At 39.8% G+C, this 21,435-nt stretch overlaps 1 protein-coding gene across 1 annotated transcript in view; it reads right to left on the bottom strand.

Annotated features, from left to right (window-relative positions):
* Positions 1-778: 778 nt before the first annotated feature.
* Positions 779-21,435, bottom strand: part of PPARG (peroxisome proliferator-activated receptor gamma) — a 23,086-nt gene continuing 2,429 nt past the window's right edge. The window contains exons 3-6 of the mRNA XM_010013932.1: positions 20,188-20,326; positions 11,834-12,033; positions 8,117-8,567; positions 779-1,234 (exon numbers count right to left, since the gene is read on the bottom strand). Of these exons, the coding sequence (XP_010012234.1) occupies positions 987-1,234; positions 8,117-8,567; positions 11,834-12,033; positions 20,188-20,326 (1,038 nt within the window). The 3' untranslated portion in view covers positions 779-986. The remainder of the gene's footprint in view (positions 1,235-8,116; positions 8,568-11,833; positions 12,034-20,187; positions 20,327-21,435) is intronic.

The raw sequence follows: 21,435 nt of genomic DNA, 5'->3' as shown, positions 1-21,435 counted from the left end.
GGCAACATATACAAGGAAATTAACAGTCTTTACAGCAGCAGACACCTCAAAGCATTCTTATTCCCAGTGATAAGCAATGATGGCTCAAGTCAAACTAACACAGTAAGGTTTCCGTTACAGGTGTATGTTTTAAAGAGTGACTTCAAACCTTGCTTTAGTTTAGGAGAAGTCGTGCTATTCCAATTCTCCATGACATTTGGGACTGAATACGTTGTTCAATGAGAGGTCATCAAATAATTTGGGAAGGTCTCAGGCCAAGTGGTTTGTACAAACCAACTGCAGACTCAACTAAGTAACTGAAAGCTGCATTAACACAACCTGCTGGGGCATGTGCCTTGGGAAAAGACTTTGCTTCCCAAGAGCCATGAGCAAAGCATATAAATGAAAAATGGCATCTAGTTTCTGGGTTTGCCCACAGCTGATGGACCTATTCTTACTTACACTCAAACCTCTTTACAAAGCTCTCTTGGTGTAAAAATTACTTTAGGGTCAGCACAAATATTGCCAGACATGACATTTTAACTTTTGTCTCTGAAACTCTCCTAGGAAGTTACATTCATCTGTGATTCCATTTCACTGTTAGCTTGCTGCTGCCTTGGGAGCACAAAATCAAACATACTACTTCAAACGTTTCCCTAGAAATGTTTAAGGAGATGTTTATTTCTCAGTTGCAAATGGAACTGCATGCTGAGCCGACCCGTGAAGCATCAATCATACTGACAAGCAATTGTAGGACATAAGATAGTTTAAAAATTAATTCTGAAAATACTGCCAACAATTTTATGATATAGATATTTTTAATATTAAAAGTAAATTGTAAATGTATCTTTATAAACAATATGCATAAAATAGATCTACTATACTAAGCTCTCTCTTTTTAAATGCTGCTTCACAGTAATTTCTTAGGTATGCAAAGTTTTCCCTCCAAGAAATAGTGCAATCTGATGAACATACATTATGTCAGCGGATCAGAACTACTATGGTCATTAATACAAGTCTTTATAGATTTCTTGTAGGAGTGGATGAAGGCTCATGTCTGTCTCCGTTTTCTTTATGATTTGCAAGAGCTGCACGTGTTCTGTTACAATCTGTCTGAGGTCCGTCATTTTCTGCAGCAACTTTGCAAACAGCTGTGATGATTCGGGGTGATTCAGCTTCAGCTGGAGCTCCAAAGCTTGCAACAGATTGTCTTGTATATCTTCAATGGGCTTCACGTTTAACAAACCTGGGCGATCTAGAGGGGAAAAGAGAGTTGTCAGTTTATGAAGAATGTGGAAACATCGATCTCATCTATTGGCTTCTTAAAGATTTCTTAGTGTATTGAGCACTTACGTACAGCACTTCCTGACAGCTGTTTGACAAATGTGTTTATCTGTAAGATTCTACTAGAATTTGCTCAAAGAAATTTTAGAAGTAGTCTTAGAAACAACCTGAGCATTTGGGTGCTGCAGATCAGAGGCAGGCTTATACAGTACTACAATGCAGTGTTTATGGTAAGGAAGAGTGAGATATATTTGGGGGATAAACAGTCTGAGTCAGGTAACTCACCTGACACATCAACATATACTCGGATGGATTTGCATGTGGTTACTACCATTAAAATGTCTCCTGCTAAGGGGGATGCTAACCTGTCAAATAAAATGAGGCATAAATTCAACTTGTGCAGTGACACTAACTTGGGGGGGTGTTAAAAATCACAGGCTCAGTTCTTCTCCACACCCAAGTTCCAGGTGCCATTAAGAAGTCTCAGTAGCTTTCAGCATTAGCTCCTCAGCTCAGCCACGAAGGCTTATGGCAGTGGAGGACTGAGAGATGTGGCTTGCACAGAAAATGCCTTTTCTGGGTGCATGCCAGCAGAGACTTCTCTCTCCTCCGTGTGGATGTTTATGGCCCAGGTCAGATACTTGCCCTGCCACAGCTGCGAGGTCCACGGTTATCTTTGCCATATCTTATTCTTCAGCAAGAAGCAAAATCTTTCTTTTTTAACCACTAGTATCTTTCATCATAGTAGCTGTCCTGTTACTTCTGTCTATCCCCAAATACCTTCTGAAGTGCTTGCAATTATTAGCTAACATCGTTTGTAACATTTGTTTTCTAACTTGAGGCAATAAATTACCTGATTCTACACCCATGAAAGTCGATAAAGTTGCTTAACATTATTAAATCCTCACATATGACAATGAACACCAGTAATTTGTTACTGCTGAAGTAACTTCATGCTGAGTAACGCATCCTGGTTGTCAGAATGGAAAACCAGTCAATGATTTAAATGACATTTGCTGTGAAGCTATGAAATCAATTTATAATCAAAAAAAGCAGTGCCTGAAATCACTTTCTTAAGGCAATATTTCCATATTTGATCTATATTAAACCAGTGAAAAATAGGCTGTTATTTCCTGTGATCTCAGTAACCTTTCTATGCATCCATGCCTGGCTTGTGCTGTATAGTAGAAAAAAGGCTGAGAGAAAACTAAGCTCTTTATAAACACATTGGGGTTTTACTCCACGGACCAAAAACTGCAGTGTAAACTAAAACTGAAACCAAATGAGTAGACACAGCCATGAACACGTGTAGGTCAGCGATTAGGAAAGGACAGTTAACTCTCAAAGAGGTGAGGCTGGGGAGAGTTTTTCAGAAGTAGGAACAGTTGCAAGTTTAAATATGGAGCTTGACATCTGAGGGTGGTTTTATAGGTGACGGGACTCCCTGACCCATTTGGCCACTGTCTCCACTTGGTGTTTGGTGCTAATAAGCTGTGCTCGTCTTGCAGAGCTTATTTATGCCAGGCCACAGCTAATACCATAAAATACAGTTCAGACAGTCTGTAAGTAAATATCCTGCAAGCAGAGAATTGTCTCCAAACAAACAGCTACTTTATTAATGCCTTTTGGCAAGATTATTGAGTCATTTTTAAAGAAACTTAGAGAATTTTTGGTAAATTTGGGATGTTTCCTATTACCTACATCTATTGGATGTGCCGGGAAACCTGACTGCCTTCTTTATACCTTTCAGACACTTCCCAGGTTTCAGTACCTCAAAGCTGTCAATGATTTTGGCTTTGGGGTGCGATAGCTTTAAATTTGACTTCTGTGCTGCAGCTGAACTCTGAACTAGCTGGGTATGACTCAGTGCACAGTGACAGAAAAAATCAGAAAGCTCAAAGCCTGTGGCCTTGATTTCCTCTGAGATTAATCTCCATTTGCCCCCTGCTTCTTTTACGGTGGGAATTTTTAGGGTGTGAGGTTTTCAGCAGTGAAACCCAGTTCGAGCATTGTGCTCCCCAGCACAACTTTAGAGTCCAGGAGGCAAACCCAGGAGACCAGTACCGAGTCTGGGACTCGTCAAGGAGCCGCCCAAATTGGGGTGCCCAAGGTCAGTTGAAGTTCAGTGAGACTTAAACGCCTAAAACTCTAAGTTCCTTTGAAAACCCCAGTCTAATGGGTTTATAATGACCCAGTGGAACTAGAGTCAGAAAAGATGACTATGACAAAAACCTAGGAGAGATTCAGATGTTATTTTTAAATAAGCTGATTTGAGAGGAAGGAAAATTCCCATTGAAGGCAAGAGAGATTTTTCATGAATGAGAACTTCAGGACATTATTTTTTGGGTGTTGACAGTTTGCTATATACTTTCTCAGTAAAACTTCTTGCAGAGGAAAATACTGTTTCTGTTCCAAGAAACTTATCTAAATCGGGGGTAGGGGGGTGGGGGAGGGGAAGAAGTAAGAGACAAAAGCTTTAATATACAGGTATTATGATATATTTCATGTTGTTAAAATGCCCTTAACTAAATATGCTCTAGATTCATTGGGTTACTGCACCAAAACATGTAACAGAAATGGGAGTAAACAAGATGTGACACTGATGGAGGCCTTTGGAAAGGCTAAGAAAAACAGAATTGCTGTTTGAAAGCTCACAGAGAAATCTGCAAGAGGAAATGCTGAGGAATGAAAGACAAACCCCAATGAGTTGCAACAGGACTTTCTTATGATACAGCAACATTAGGTTGCTGAAGGCCAAAGGAAAGAGAGTTGAGATGATGATGGTGAGAGACAACTAAAAGCAAATTGGACACCACTGTTAAACCTCTCTGATACAGAAGATTGCTGAAGGAAGTCCAACCTTTTTATGTGCTATTTGTGTCCTGACTATTATCCATTTGGACTATGCCAAGAGAGTACCACATTTCTCTTTTCATTATTACATGTCTTTATTTTTTCTTTAATTTCATATGGCTGTTTCATTTGGTTTGGAAATTCTGCAGGAAGCTGTTCTAAGGAAGAAAATGGTCACAGAACCGACCATTAGCCCCTTAGCTTTGAGTGTCAACAGTATGACTGTGTGAATTGATGTTCTGTACTGGGTCAGGGAAAACCACGCTTATTTCCTTACAGATTTGGATGCTTCTTTCATGTCCCTAAGAGTAATTACAATTTGTTTTCTCTTCCTCACATCTGAAACTGCCTTTACCCATACCTTTATATTTTAGTACCTTTGATCAAGTGCAGTTTGCATTTAAATACACATTCTGAAATCTTAATATGATAAAACAGGCAAAGATATGGGTGACTGCACAACTGTGCTGCTGCTTTTGCTGAGGCAGATATGACTCAGCAGTCTGAGGTTTTTCTTCAGGGACTGCCACACGTATTGTAGTCAGCAGGACTGTGGTTCAAAGCCTACAGTGGTTATCTGCAGTTCTTGGTCCGATTACGAAGTGTTTCTTTGTTCTAACAGCTTTGCCAGAGCAGGATTTGTGGAGCAGTCAAATATGAGCTGTTTCTTGGTACTCTTCAGTGATAAAACTTCAAATTTTGCTGGTCTCAGATGTTGAAACAAGAGCAGTGACTCAGGGCTCAAATCTGCTGTAAAGACCACACTCAGAAACAGAAGTGAATGTAGCAACATTTGTGAGCTCAAGTACCAGTGTGACTGCACGTCTGGGTAACACAGTAACAGAGTCTGGCTCTTCACAGGTATTCCCTGCTACAGTTCCCAAACACCACTGTAGCCGGAACGCTGCAGAAGATGATATGCGAAAGTTCAAGTCCGTGTGAAGATGCTACAAAATTACCTTTTGAGCTTTTCCCTTATTTAACAACAACCTGCTTTAGTGAGTTTGCTCTGTTTGTAGATGTGGATTATCCCAGTAGCTTGGACTACTCTCTTTCCTGCCCAAACACAGACATCCAACTTGTTCTCCTTAAACCTTCTTCTTATGATAGATTCATTTTCAGCTCTGGTGTATACAATATTTTTAAAGACACTTCAAGATCTTTAACATTTATACCATGGCACTAACTACTGGCTGAGGACACGCCTCAGTGGCACAGAGGAATGCAACAGGGAGGAAGAATATCTCCTTGAAAGAAGTTTTCCAAATCTCTTTTTACCAAACATACGTGTTTATCAAAGTTACCATAAGCAAAAGAATAGATTCAGAATACTAGAATCTGTTGGCCATTTACACTGTTTTTTTAAAGCACAGTGAACCAACATTAAGAACAACTCTTCAGCTTTGTAATGATGTGTTCAGAGTGACATTTGGAATCACTGAGACAGAGTGAGGCTGCACTGAGCAGCTCAGGAACAGCCAAACGATTCACACTGGGAGCAGGAAAACTTTCATTCTCTTGATGTTACACTTAATTTGTCAGCTTATTATTGGTATAGGAGTATTTTGCTTTTTCACATATAAGGTAAAAGCAACTGTTTCGCTGTCAAAAGGCTGAACTGTTTTAGAGGGTTTGTGGCAATTCCAAACACTCACTTCACAATGAAAAGCTTTCTACATGTAATGTTCCAGCTGGAATCATTAACTTGCTCTTTTCCTTCTCTCTTCTCTTCAGAGCTGCACAAGAGGATGGACATCAGTTCACTAAGCAATGACAGATTCACTTTGAATCAGAGTTTTTGGTAAGGATCTTTCTGTGTGTCACCAACTGCTTTGCTTTTGAAGATATTTGTGCACAGAATTTCTTGAAGTGACTTAAAAATTAGAGTATTCCTGCAGCCAGTAAAGGCCTTGAGGTAATATCATCTGGCTTTGAAACCCTGTTTTCAATGAAATCATCCTGGCTTGATATTCCTATAGTTCTAGCAGAAACAAGGGCATCTGAGCCCTCTGAGAAATCAGATTTCAGTTCCATACCACATATTATAGTCCCCCAGAATGCATACAGTTCAATGTGCATCATATCTGACCGTAAATTCCATGATAAAAGCCATTCCCTAATTGGCTGCAAAGCTTAATTGTTTTCAGAATAGAAACTCAGTTTTTACAAATAACTATAATGCTTTTTTGGGGGGGAGGGGAGGGCAAATAAAAAGAGTTCTGAATAAAGACAGTGAGTGAGAGATCTTTGTTATCAAGAAATTACAGGATTTTCCTAGAAAGGACTGTTTATATGGATTTAAATTTTTATAAGGCTTTGCTTCAGGGTCATTTAAGAACTAACTATTAACATTAGTAGTTCTTTATGGACCTCTGTTTACAAATTACTCTTTAAAAAAAGACTTGCTGATAAATCTGCTTCAACATAGTCATTTTTTCCTGTAGATCACTGTCCTCCTGAGATCTAACATGTGAGATCAGTTACATGATGCCCGTTTCCTTTAATGTAAACCAGGCATCACCAAAGACCCAGCTTTGCAGACTGCAAGGTCCCTTTTCTCACTTAAGATTGGATTTCAAGAGGCCTGTTCCTCATCTGTCAGATTTCATTGTATTAAAAAATGCAAAATATCAGCATGTTTTGGGTAGTGCCATAAAAGGTTTGGATAATTTCTCCTCCCCCATCAAAGCCAACCAAAAATACACCAAGAACACATTTTCCCTTCCTGAATTAATTCAGAGTCCTCAGGGATCATTGTGTTCAAAGGTTTGCACAAGGGAATGGCTTCTGGGAAGTGCACTTGTTTGAAGTGGATTTTTGTTAGTCTAATAACCCAGATTGTGATACCACATTTGTACTGAATGAAACACAATGCCAGAAGTAGTTGTGTGTAATTTTACATGAAGCTGTAGGTAACAATGCACGCCCAACGCATTCGGTTTCAGAACAATAGCATGTGGCTGTTGTGTTTGATTGCTTAAACATAATGTAATAACAACATACTCTGCATTGCTCTGTGGAGGATCTGAATTCAGAGCATTCAGCACATTCCTCCCATTGATAGCTGCAGAATCATTCTAAGCCAAAATACACACAAATCAGTGGGGTAAAATGTTCTTTGTGCAACATCACTGACTTGACAGTATTGGCTAAAGTAAAAAACCTTTGATATGACCTGAGCTGTGTATCTCGTGTCTCAGATTCTCAAGGGAAAGGTTTCTAAGTGACCTGAAACTGGTAATTCAGAAAAGATAATAGCTACATCACCTCAAATCAGACAGAACTTACTGACTGTCTTCAAACAAGCTGAAAATTCGCTGTCTTCAAGCGTTAGAATGCATGTGGTCTGATACTTGGGCCTGCAAGTTCATGCTGTGCTCAAAGGATGATGCATAAAGATTAATGCAAACAGAGCAGCTTAAGAAATAAGAACAGAGCAGACACATGATGCCTGCTTTTCTCAGCCATTAAGAGAGCATAGTTTTCCTGAGAAATGCATTCTTCCCCCTCCTTTTAAAGGCAAACCAAACCTTGCACGAGTGAAAAAACCATCAAAACCCCCATAACAATCCCGGAAGCCACATTCCACATCTGTTTTGAAATGGTTATGGAGTCAAAGCTATTTGTGTACAATTAACAAGCCACACAAGCTAATTGCAGGTTAAAACTCTCCTGCAGAATTCCAACTTTCTGAAGGTCTTGCCAATGAAATTCCACCCTTCCTGTGTTCAGAGTCAGTCCTGATTTTGTTTTCTAACTGAATGCACTGCTGATTCAGCAGGCATTTCTAGGTCCATTATTAATAACAGGTCATTTACATTCTCAGGTTCTACCTAAAACTGAGAAAAGGGCAAACAACATCAAGAAAGCTGAAAATGAATCAAACCCTATGTGTAAATACACTCCCATCCTGCAGCACTGAGCATTTTCCCATGTGCACAAGAATTAAAAGTGTCAATTCTGTTATATAAAATATCATATTAAACAGGACAGCACTTACCTCCACTTAGTATAATGACAGCTATAAATATTGCCAGGTCACTGTCATCTAATTCCAGTGCATTGAACTTCACAGCAAACTCAAACTTGGGTTCCATAAAGTCACAAAAAGGTTTTCTCAGGCTCTTCAGAAACTCCCGTGTCATGAATCCTTGTCCGTCAGATATAAGAACTCCATCTTTATTCATCAGAGAAGCCAGGAGTGTATATATGATCTCATGGACCCCGTATTTCAGGAGAGTTACTTGATCATTCAGGTCAAGATTCACAAAACCTGGAATGTTCTTGGCAAATTCCGTAATCTCCTGCACTGCTTCCACTGAGCGGAACTGGCATCGCTGGAAGATGCGAATTGCTACCTCTTTGTTCTCCTCCTGCAGTGGGGACACGTGCTTGCACTTGATCTGATCTTCTCCCATCATTAAAGAGTTCATGTCATAAATAACAAATGGCTACAAATAAAAGGAAAAGACAATTTACTTCCAAATGTCCTTTCTACACCCATTTGTCTCCTGAGAGCCTGAAGCAGCATACAGAGGTGTCACTCAGCCGAAAACACTGGGAAGTCTATGAGGAATATTGCAGGGGTAGCTGACCCCAAAGGGTTAAACCTTCATAAACCTGTTAAAACAAATATCCTCACAGTTGTTAAAATGTTTTGCAGAAAGGCCAAATAGTTCTTGGGGACTTCTCACACATTCTGTGAATCCATATTCTAAACCCAGGACTTTGGCTGATACTCTTCCACTAGTTGTGGGAGGGAGGTAAAGGACACGATTTCAAAATAGCTGTTTTCTTTGTCCTTTCTGGTTTTGTTTGTTCTTTTTAAAATTGGTTTTCTTGTTTGTTTGTTTGACAGAAGTTCTGTAACACCTGAGTTTCGATTTGGAGTTTGGAACAAGGTTAAAATGTTCCTCCTTTTACCTGAATTTTAATGGCTTCTATAAACCAGAATCTACCCAGAGAACAGGGACATGTTTGCACTGCAGATGGTACAACTTTCTTTCTATAGAAAGACAGAGTATATTCACTTTTTGATTACCTCCTGTACTCTCATGTTCTTTGCAAGTTCTATCCTTCTAGAAAATGCTGCAACTGATATCAACTTTATGGTATTGGTTACCTGATAAATTTAACCTTTTGCTGTTAACTCCTTTAACAAGAACAAAGTTAGGATATATTTAAACTCAAACAACTTGACAATAGGAAAGAAAACAAAAACAAGATACAAACTACAGCAGCACAATTCAGAACACAAGAATGAGTCCGACTGTGAAATAAACTCAACTGCAATAAATCAATTCTGAAAGCAGATTAGGAAAAGTAGTGCCAGGAAAACTTTTATTAGGATCTGGAAACAATCTGTTTCTGAATACGCAGAAAAAGCTCCTGGTTTTAAAGGAGTGGATAAGTGGGGATTTCTTGAATTTATCTGAAGAATCTTCTCCTTGGAGGATAAATTACTCATTGCTGCACTGAGAACTATCACTGATACGAATAGCTTTGTTAACAAAGCTGATTAATTAATTTAAATACAATGAATTATTCAACAATTGGACTAGAGAAACACATTTTTTAATTTCAGATCCCTTATGATTACATATCTAATATATTTTAATGCCTTATTCACATGGGTGCTCTCTCTCCTGCTTTTATAGTCATTATACACTGAAGAACAGATTCAAGACCAGCCCAAGCCTTCCTAACTGTAGTCAGCAGTCCTCTCCCACAGAATCACCTCCTGGAAACTCCTAGAATTCTATTCCTTGGATTAAATCAGTTTTAAATTCTATGCAGTGCTAAATTATTATGGAATTCTTAGAACTTAAAGCAGGTACTTTCTTTAGAGCCTGGGGGTGCCTTCTAGCAGCTGAGGTTACTACTCCCATAGTGCTGCTGGTGGAGACTGGGAGTGTTTGCTCATCTACTTCAGGCTAAATCCAACAGAAAGCTCTGCCTGCTTTCACGAGGCAGGAGGGAGGGCTGAGAGCCGGCAGTGCTTCCCCAGCCAGCAGAGCTGATTGGAAAACAGAGCTCTGCCTCCGAACTGGACCAATAGCATCTGCACAGGAGGATTTCAGCTTTAGTTAAATCAATATTCTGCTGCTTACAAGACCAAGGAAAGTAGTGCTGTGACTTTCCCAGTAATGACAGGCAAACACAGCTCCAGCCCCCGAGATCCAGGTAAACAGAGGGTGAGGTATGACACTGTTTTCCCACTTGCACTAGGATTTCAGTGTGAAACTGAACAAATAAACACAGAGCAGTGAGAAAAGCCGGGAGGAGGAGGTGTTTTTCAGGATGCAGTGCTATTTTGGCAGCAGAAAAAGCAGTTTATACAGATCTGTACGTATGTGTATGCACACATATGCAAAATAGTAGAATAAAAAGACTGGAGAAGAGGCTTTTAAAATGCATGGTTTAGTACTGGTAGGTCATATCTTTGTTTTCTTTCTAGAAACTCTTAAGTTGGAGCACCAAGTACAACAAAAAGTCATCTACTCTGTGCATGAACACGTGCTCTAGAAAGAATGTTTCCCAGTGCAGGTACATAGTTATTAAGACCACACTTAAAATCCCTAAATTGCTGTATTAGTTCTTTCCCCTGTTTCTGATACAGAGAGGGAACTGAGGAAAGACTTGGAAAAAGCAGTGCCCCTCAAGTGGACTTACCACAGCACCTTCCTGCGGGATAAAGAAACTCTGCTAGTTAAAACTTCATATTCTCCATGATGAAAAGTTACTCAAATTGTGAGTGCCCACCACATCTGGAATGTTGATGTGAGGGGTGCAACCAAATTAGAGACAATATTTGAATTACTCTTTTAACCACCTTTAAAGGAAGAAAGCCTAAAACACCCCCGGATTCTTTCCTGTCTTTGAAATTATTAAAGAAAATAAACCTCAGTTTCTGTTGCAAAGCTGACAATAAAAGATTTACCAAAGTAGGAGTTATAAATCTTGGAAATCTGCTTTTCTTTTTCAGTCTTAAAATAGTGACAAAAGTAAAAACCTCCCATAATTCTCAGTTATCCTTCTCACTGCTAGAAAAGATTGTTACATGTTGCCAGTGAAGGTTCCAAAGCAACCCAGAGACATACATATCCCTGTTCCTTACTTTTCCAAGATCTTCCTGAACATTCTCCTCAAATTGAAATTGCACCAACACAGGATGCTGATCTGATCCAAGATAACCCCTTTAAATGCAGGAAGTCATCAAAGCTTCATAAGAATAAGCATCATAGTTAAGGCTAGTAATGCTGTTGGCACTGGGAATCATTTGACACTTAGGAAAAGAGTATTCCTTTGGGAACAGGTAGTACTGATAATAAACTGTGATAATATGCTGTGATACAGATGCTTGAATAGAATAGCTGCCAATTCCTGACAGCGAGATAGCCACCTTAACAGATAGTGTGGCAGATAACCTTTGGTGGAGGAGAAGGAAAACGGGAAGAGAGGATCAGAGAATACAAAAAGGTTAAGATGACCTTCACATTCTTGTGCTGGTTTCAAGTATTTTATTAGGTGAACTTGGAGTTTTTTCAAATGATGTTTACTTATCCTATCTAAAAACATTTCCTGTGTTTGAGACACAGCTTGAAATATGGAACTGCCAACAGCAAAGGGTTTTTTTTAAAGATGTGCTGTCCATGTAGTAAATCATTTACTCAAAAGAAAGGCAGAAAAAACCCAAAACAAAACAGAGGGAACTAACTGATTTGTCTGTCGTCTTTCCTGTCAAGATTGCCCTCGCCTTGGCTTTGGTCAGAGGGAAGGACTTTATGTATGAGTCATACAAATGCTTGGCAAGTGCTCGTAGATCAGCAGATTCAGGGTTTAACTGGTCGATGTCGCTGGAAATCTCTGCCAAGAGCTTCTCCTTCTCCGCTTGTGGCATTCGCCCAAACCTGATGGCTGAAGAAGATGACAAGCAATTACTATCGCTGTAGTTGCACCTGAAAAAGCACATTTGAATGGCTTTTTATGTCACCTTTTATTATGAGCTCTTGAAGTTTTTATTAAAACAGTACTTAGGCAAGCAAGAAAAAGATGATCTTCCCCAGTAATAAAGGCAAAACAGCAGAAGTGCTTTAAAGAAATGCAAACAAACACATCTCAAAGAGGAAATCATCTGTGTGCCCAAACAGTAAGATTACAATGTCTTGCTTGGAACTGCAAACCTGAGAGAGCTGGTAAAACCACTGGTTCTACCTTCCAATCTAAATAAAACAGAGAGAATCTTTAAGATATTAAAATTATGTTGTCTTAGGGTAGGAACCACGCTTCAGCCTTGTATTATTTTGGGCAGATCACCGTATGGATCTCAGATTCTCCATTTGTTTAGAAACAAAACACTCCCATGCCTTGCAGGAACAAATTCCTCAACAGAACTTAGTGTAGCAAGTGCTATGAAATGTTACTAAATGAATTAAGGAATGAGAAAGACTTTGTAGAGGGAATACAAAAGCCAGCAAAAGCTGAGTTCTTGAGTTCTTCATGTAACTCCATGTGTATGCAGTAATGAGAGAACAGGAAATGGTTCTACCTACTCATATGGTCTCACAATTGCTCAATACCAACCAAGGCAGGCTGTAAACCTCCCACTGTGACCCATGTGCCTCTTCTCCAAGACACTCTTCATTCATATGGGGACTAACTTGGAAAATATTTCACATGAGCTGTCGAGATCAAGCCTGATTCATTGCATGGTAGTTCAGGAAACAGAATTTGTTTTATTTTACAGAAACAAAACAAAAGAGCATCAAAACAAACAACAGAAGGAAGAGATAAAGGTTTGCATTTTGGCCTGAGAAGGAAAGAGAAATATTCTAAATATTTTTACAGTGATTAGTGTCTTTCTTGGCCAAAGTAAAAGTGCTGTTAAGATCATACATATGGATGATTATACAGGGGACATTTACTTTGGAAACAACCAACCAGCCACTTTCCTTTCATGTGTTTGCTTGCAGTGTGCTGATGGACAAAAATGGCACTTCTATGCAAGAGTAAATAGTTGTGCCAGAAACAAACCCCAAACCTTCTTTGTCATCTATTATATTTACTGATCAGTTCTCTTATTTCATGCCTCTAGAAACAAGGTAGGTTATTTGTACAACTGCACTACAGTTCTCTGTCAGCAAACTCTGAGTGCTGCACACTGTATTTTTGATACCTGCTCTGGTATTTGTTGAGTGTTCAGATGTCAGAATAAAAAGCTTCCTGAGAGCAAGCCCAGTTCCATGGGTAGAAATTAAGATATTCTTTTTACAGACATTTCCAAGAGCAAAATATTTAAAGAGAATTATTAACTTCAGGTTAGTTTCTATGAGATATTAGGATGGCTCAAAGAGACTATGCCGCTCTGAAAAGGTGGTGTGAATGGATGAGTGTATGGTAACGTTAGTGATGCATAAAAAATTGATCTCAAACCAAAGAAGAGTTCATATTTGTACTTGATGTAACTGAAATAAGAGAATGAAAAGATTCAGCATTGCTACAAAGGAATTAATTCAGCTCCATCTGCTGCCACGAGCACTGTGGCTCGAGACTTTTCCGGTACTTTCATTTTGCAGTTAAAATGGATTCTCTCACTATTGACAATTCTTATTTGTAGTTAACACAAATCCGTTCAGTTTGTTTTTAAAAGCCATGCTCTGGAGGTTGGTAACACTGAATCTCGCTACTGATACCTGCATTGAGACATTCCCGAAGATGTGAAATGAACAAAGCCTGAGCGTTCCGTGGATTAAGTAGATGAAAACTCACTGAGAATATTTTATAGCATTTACAGATCTTTTTTTCTGGTCCTTAAGGACTGAGTCAACAAAAAGAATCAAACTGTCATCAGCATAATAAAGCCAAAATACAGTATTACATACGTATACTAAGAAGCTGTTACAGGGACAACACATAGAACTTAAATGTGGGGTCAGGAAGGTGTTAAAGTAACAATATAGCTAATAAAGGTGTTAAAGGTGAATTAAAAGCCCATGTCAGACAGTCTGGCCTCACACTTCATAACTCCATATTGTCACTGAAAGCTATAATGTTCTTCACTAAACCTGGTTTCAGATTTAACATTCATCTCTTATTACATTTGTGACATTTGTAAGATGATGTTTTATGATTAGTCTACTTTTCAAATGTGTATTTTGCAATAGCTTCATCAATGGAAAAAATCCTGTCCTACTTTGATGATCCTGATTGGCATCTTGCGAACAAAGTCAACTCCTCAACATCTGTTTTGGAGGAAGAATTGACAAACTGAAGGCCTAAGTGAAGCCTTGGCAAGACTTCTCACACTGTGACTTTTAATCTGGAAAGAAAGCAAGGCAAGTATTAGCCTCAGGTAAAGGACTGATCATAGAAAAGGAAAATCAGAGTTGCCAGTGTCTATAAAATGTTGATCGCTCCCAGAAATATACGAAGTACAATTTATTATGACCTGAAGACTTCTTAACACACAGTGTGAAATCCTGAGGAACTCCGAGGAACTCTAAGTCCTTTAAGGGATTTCACAATCAGATCAGGAACGAGGTGCTATGGTCCAGAAAAATGTTTTGTTATGGTAAATCCTACTTGTAAACTGTTTTGGTATTGTAGCTGGAATACATTCATAAAGATATTATATATACTGTTATAATATGCCTGATGTGAGCTCTCTAAGCTCAGTCTGTAAGCACTGTAAGTATTACAGAAAGGGATGTTGACTGGACACCAGGGTGAGACAGGACTCTGGAGAGCTGGGCTTTGCATAAGCAAACTTATAACCTGGAATCTCACTGGCACAAGACTCCCTGCCATCAAGGTTATTTTTGCAAACAGGGGAGTAAAAAAAGGGACAGTATGTTGTTTCCCCTTCCTATGTTTTAATATTAATTCAGCTCTAAGATAGTTCATACATTTCGCCAAGGCATTAAATATAATAGGAATTTATTTGCTTTTTTTTCCTCCATCTCCCCCAGTCAAGTATCTACTGAAACATTCATAGTGATGTACCACAGTGCATAGACCAGCAGTGGCACTGCTTATGAAATACAACTGTTGAATGGAGAGATTTGATGGAGAAGATAAAGGATCCTCAAACCAGAGATTGTTTTGTCAGTAGAGAATAACTCAGTGGTGTAATTGTATCCTTTCAAAGAACAGAAACCAGACTGATGGCAAACACCTTGCCAGAAATTCACACCAGGGGAACAGACTGGTGTCCCTTTTCTCAAGTAAGTTTGCCAGGATTGAGGGGGATAGTTTCTGTTTCAAAACTTAAGGCAGTTTCCCCTTAACTGTATCTAGAATTTATAGTAGATGGTAACTTTCTCTGTCTTTATTTTTTTAATGGAAAATAAGATGGAGTACGGGTGTTTGGGAATCCCGTTTCTGGTGTGCTGATCTATCCTGACCAAAGGACACCAAATCGCCTTTGCACAGTAGGCATGCATTACAAGGCCTAGTGCTTCTAACATTTAGAGATTGCACAGGAGTTCATCATACTGTTAGTAGTTCATTTACTGTGAACAGTCCTAGAGTAAATGCTGCCTTATCATTTAGTTTTAGTTTGGCTGTGATGGTGACACTTATTGACCTGCAAAATGTTTTGAGAACTGTATGAAAAATGCTATAACCCTCAAATAGTATTTATTCCTTTGCTGTTTCTTTCAGGACTCCACCTTGTTGGAATCAGATTGAATTTTTTGTTTATGTATCTTTAAGAATTTGTATAATTTTTGTATATACAGAACCCCCTCTGTGAACATCAGTGTTAATTAGAGCATTGCCCTCACCGTGCTAAATTCTATGACTGCAAACACACTTATTTATAAGCTATTCTGGACTCAAAGTCCAAAGATGCAGAGGAAGATGGTATCAAATGAAAAAGAAACCACAAGGAAACAAAAGCACAATTGCCAAAGAGAACACTGAATTCTATGGCAAGTGTGTTAAAATGCTGAGATCACTTTGAAAGAACATTTACACTTGTATCATTATACAGTAAACTGGCTTCTAAGCATTAACTCCCATTCTGGAATGCTTGTGTGCTGCACTCAGTGCAGAGCCAGGCAGAGTAAACAGTGCTCACAGCACACGCAGCTCTCACAGCAGTGTCAGAGCAGTGCCAACCCGCTGCTGTCACTGAGGGCAGGGGCTGATAGCTAATCTAAGCAGTGTAACAGCGTTCTCTCTTACCGGCCTGAACCACCCAGCACTGGTTTGTCAGCCCAAAGGGTTGCCAGCTATCAGATCACACGGGTGGCATTCAGCAAGTCACCAACATTGGCAGTTTTCATTCAGCAGATAGGAACAAGCCTCCTTCTAAACACGTGAATTGACTTCACTAAGAAAGGAAACGAGATTTTGCCGTTTTCTGCACTACATAAACCCTTAGGGTGCATCTTGTTGCCTGTCATCATAGTGTCAGACTTCTGCATAAAGTAATTCAGCAACACTGAAGCTCCTCAGGAATCTCATCATTTTTTTCTGGTGTTTAGTGTGTGAAAACCATGCTTGGGGGAAGGTTTGTTACACCCCTCTGGTTCTGTATGGGTGGTAGGGTTATTAGCAATCTCTATTTCCACACATGTTTGTTTCTTTCTAAATGGGTGATCCATGTTTAAGCATCATCCTTATTTCATGAACACATGTGCCCTGGAAGGTTTCTGCTGTAATTCAGGAATTACGAGCATAAAGTTTCCTAAACAAAAGGTGATCAAGACCCAAAAGTCTATGTTGTTAAACTATTATAATTAACTTCATTAGTTACTAGTTATGAATCTTATGTTAGTTATGAATTCTTATCTTATAATTTGATAGACAAAAGGATTGTTTTGTTTTTAATGCTTAAAATGTGTTTTATAAATATGCTATTAGCTGCAGCAGGTACTGCTCAATGCTTGTTAGCACTGTAGGCAAAATCTGGGGCAGAATTCAGTTTGTGGTTCTGGCCTCATAGCTTTCTGTTGGAGAAGTCACTGCCATTTTCAGGGACCGAGACAAAAGTCAGGGAGAGATCAGGCACCAGGAGGGTTGTGGAAGGAATTTGGGAAGTGGGACTTTGGGTGAGAGGAGAAGTAGGATGCATGGATTATACTTAGAGAGGTAAGGGTGGAAAGAGGACAGTTCACAGGCTGGATAAGAATTCACAGCATTTCTGGTGGATGAGGAAAATTTCGAGGATGGGTGGAATCTTTTCTGCTTCTCTCTCAACCTCCCTCCTGTGACCCTGGTCTCATCTTCTATTTCCTGGACCACTTACCCTCCTTGCTACTCTATCTTCTCTCTCCTCCATCTACTCTCACAGCAGGCCCAGCTTCCTTATCTCCAGGGAGCCTGGGAAGTGGATCAAGGCAGGATCTGCAGGGGTGGGAAGAGCAGGGACAAGCCAGCAAGCTGGTATAAGAGACCTGGAAGCACGGCTTGCTGCTCACACTGCAGGGGTGGAAGGCTTCAGACGGCAATTGCTTTCACAGTAATAGCATATTGGAGAAGTCTCTGTAGTTGCTCACAAACTGTTCTGTATAGCATTTGATTCCTCTGATGGAATAAATTATTTCTGAGCATAAATGAGTCCCCAAATAGACTATAAACACAGCTTCTTACACCAGAAACACAAGCTAAGGCCTGGGTGGATGCCTGTCTGGGTTCACTGGAGGCATGTGCCCAGGCTGAGCAATTCACTGCCCCCAGCACTGGTCATAAAGCCCTACTGCCATGTGTGCTCTTATTTACAGTAGTTGCTTTTGTATGAATAGTACCTTTGAGGAGAAGAGAAATAAAGTAATGAATTTTCTAAAATACACGCCCCAAGCTTCTGCTTCGTGGTACTTCAGAACACAACGTGAGCAACGAAGGGTTAAACATAGAGGAGTGCTGCGGCTAGAGAAGGAAAGGAAAACAATATTCAAGGCATGAGAACTCTACTGTCTTCTTTAACCTTCAGCCAAATGGTATGTGGCATTTCTACGTGAAAAAATGTGGCTGTAGCTGCTAGGTCTCCCTTCCTTCCCTGCTTCTCTGAGTCCCTCTTCATGTTGCAATAGTGTATCTATGCACAGACAGGCATAGATTGGAACCCTCAGGCACAAATAATCCACATTCTGACGCCAAGCATTTAAAATTCAGCTACTTACACTACCCAAATGGGTAAACTTTAATCTGCAGATGTAACATAAAATGTGCTTGAGTGTCATTGGCAACATCCAGTGTTGTGTTTTTGGATCCTTCTTTATATAGAACTGGGTCCCCAAAGGTGAATTTTAGTTCTTTTTTGTAAGTCTGATTGTTTATGAATGATGGAGGGATGAGGGTGTTGTTTCATGCAGTGTCGTGTAATCAGACTGGGTAGAGAAGGCAAATGTAGAAGCCAATACTTGACTAGAAACACTGCTGACTGCCTGTTAGGTGAGCTTGCGGTGAGAGCAAACAGCAGCGTTCTTTTAAGCCCTGGGACACTTGGCTTTGCCCCTTCGCTCTCCTCTCTCTGCTGCATCCCTGACTCCTAGACCCACACCCCGCTGGTGCCACAGCTCCTGCCTTGGCAGTGACTGAGCAGGAAGAACTGGCAGGTGAAGTCTTAGTTTTAAATGTATTTCTTGGGCCTTTTATGTCACAAAGCCAGAGAGAATGGTCTTGGCCTTCCCCTTCTTGGTAGGGCTGCACATGGTTCCCATTGACAGAACTGGGAGCTGTGGAGCTAGGTTGTGAGGGAATTTGGCACACACCTTGAAAAACATCGTAATAAACCCTCCTGAATTACTATAAAAATACCCACAGTAGCATTTCAAAATTAGATTTATGTTTAAGTGTTCCTGTTGCATCCCAGGAACTTGAAAGCCGTATTGTCTATTAGCAAAACATTTCCCATCCCAGTTTACATTCAGTGCATGGATCAACTTCGCAAACCACAGTAAAGCTTTCCTCCTGGGGACAGAACACTCATTTTTTACATTGAAAATAATGAAAGGTCTAAAAAACCACAGAGAAATGATTTTCCCAGTCATGTTTGCAATTTTTTACCCTTAGAATTACATAAGTCTCTGTTATGACATTTAATTCCTGTTTTTACTCCCCTTTGCCAAAGCCAGGCAGCAAAGAATCTTCATTATGTCCTCCTGTCCAAACATTCATAACTATTTCCACATGAATTGATATGTTAATTTTAAAGTTCAGAGGGACTTTCTTCTAAATTCTATGCAAGAGAGCCGTATCATCATACACTTCATGCTGTTTGCTCACCTACTGTAAAGAAGGCAATCACAGGACCATACCCAATGACAAACATCTTTGCTATGTAAGACTGTGACCTATTCAGAATGGAAATGCTTCTCACAGTTCACAGATGGGGGGGATATTCACCTCTGAGGGGTGGAGAGGGCAGACAGCATGTGTTATTACACAGGAGTCACAGCTGGACACACTATGTGATGGGAGGCTGACAGCTGAACGGGCATTACCACACATTGGAATCTATGCCCAGATGTGGGTACACTAGGAAGGAGGAGGAGGAGAGGGGTTTGTAAACCAGTACAGGGTCCGGCCCATTCATCTAAAGTATATTGTGTCCTAGTATGAGGAAGTGTTAGCTTAGTGATGCTGAGAGTCCTCACTAAGTGTCCTATGCATCAAATTCAAGTTGTTGTTATTCACAAAGTTTCAGTAAAGTCTCTAGCCCATTTTTCACTATTAAATTGAGCTCCAGTGTGCCAAACAGTCCTGTCAGAAAACCAGACGATGGACTGAAGAAGAACAGTGACCCTAGGAACACGTTCAGGAAGAACAACTAGCCGTGTAATGGGCAAGAATGATGGAGAGTAAACCCAGCTCATATGTTGTATTATATCTTATACTGATAAATGCAGATCTCTACCCATCTGATTTCTATATTGAAAGCAATCTTCAATCTTACAGAGTCTCCTGAACTCAGAGGCAGTCTCCCCGATACACGTTTCTAAACTGCCTTGTGTAAGGGTACAGAAGACTCTCGATGTCACAGCAGCACATTCAGTGATCATATTAATGTTTCATGTTAGTCTTCAGTTGAAACATCATTGTTTAAAACATGCTGTGTGCACTTACCATTATGTGACATTCCAACGGCGAGGCACTTCTGGAACCTGCAGTATTGGCATTTATTCCTGCTTTTTTTATGGATGCGGCAGTTCAGGTCACACCTGTCATAGATCAGCTTTAACCTGATGGTTCTTCGAAAAAAGCCCTGGAATCAACACAGAAACATGTAAGAGGACACCAGAAACTTCAGTGTCATCACCTCACCTCCCCAGTGAGGGGATAAACCCAGAGCACCTTTCTGGACACACATGGAAGCTAACTTTGGTTTAGGCAGCTTCCCAAAGGGAGCAAGGCTCATGTGATCAGTGTCTGCTCCTCAGTGTGCTCCTGTTCTGATCTCATTACCCACTTGCAACCTAGTTTGATAGCGAGGAACTGGGGAAGCTTGTGGGAATCAGCAGGGTTTAAAGGACACAGGTTGGGAGTTCCACAAACATGCAGAGCATGAAGAACACTGCACCAGAGGAAGCCACACCATTTGTTCCATTGCTCATGGGACAATTTGTTATGAAATGAGATTTCAAGTTCACTACCAGTGGAGAAAACTTCTTAAATCACTGCAAATCAAAACTTCAGCCAACAGCAATTTGATCTCAAGTGAATCAGTCAGGTTATGGGGTACAGTCTTCTAACAGGTTAAAGATGCTTTCTCATATCACTCAGAATCAATGAATATATTTTATCCAAATTTATCTTCATTTGTCCCTTGTGACAATGAAGTTTATCCTCACAACAAATAAATGCCAATAAATAATTCACTGTAATTTAATTAATCAACAACATACTTATTACTTTATGTGTTCCAAATTCAGGGCTACACATCTTATTTCAGCTCTGCATTGGGTCTTTCCTATTATTTTCCTCTAGATACTGAAATCAGAGAAGATGAGAATTTGATGTTTAACTCTGTAATATTTTTCTTTGAGCTGAATGAATTATCATTCATCTCTTTCTCTGCCATTTCTCATTCTTGAGGAAGGTCAATTTTTACACCGTTCATTTGTCCTTTATGTGTTATAAACACTAAATATCACTGACATAAAAAAATAGCTGGTGGAGTTTTAAAGCAGGAAGCCACATTCTTCCATTCCATTAGACTTTTCCATAGTCATCTAGAGATGTGTGAATTGAGCAGGGAAACTTTAGTCAATCTGAATAACGGAGTCTGAAGTTTAAATTGCTCAGAGCATTGAGCTTTGGAGTTGGGCACGGGTCTGCTTTTGATGCATTCTATGAACTCAGATTCTGCAGTTG

The sequence above is a fragment of the Nestor notabilis genome, unplaced genomic scaffold (assembly GCF_000696875.1).
Source record: "Nestor notabilis isolate BGI_N333 unplaced genomic scaffold, ASM69687v1 scaffold19104, whole genome shotgun sequence".
Taxonomy (NCBI): domain Eukaryota; kingdom Metazoa; phylum Chordata; class Aves; order Psittaciformes; family Psittacidae; genus Nestor; species Nestor notabilis.
The sequence above is the reverse complement of the archived record's forward strand: the minus strand, read 5'-3'. Positions and strand labels throughout refer to the sequence as shown.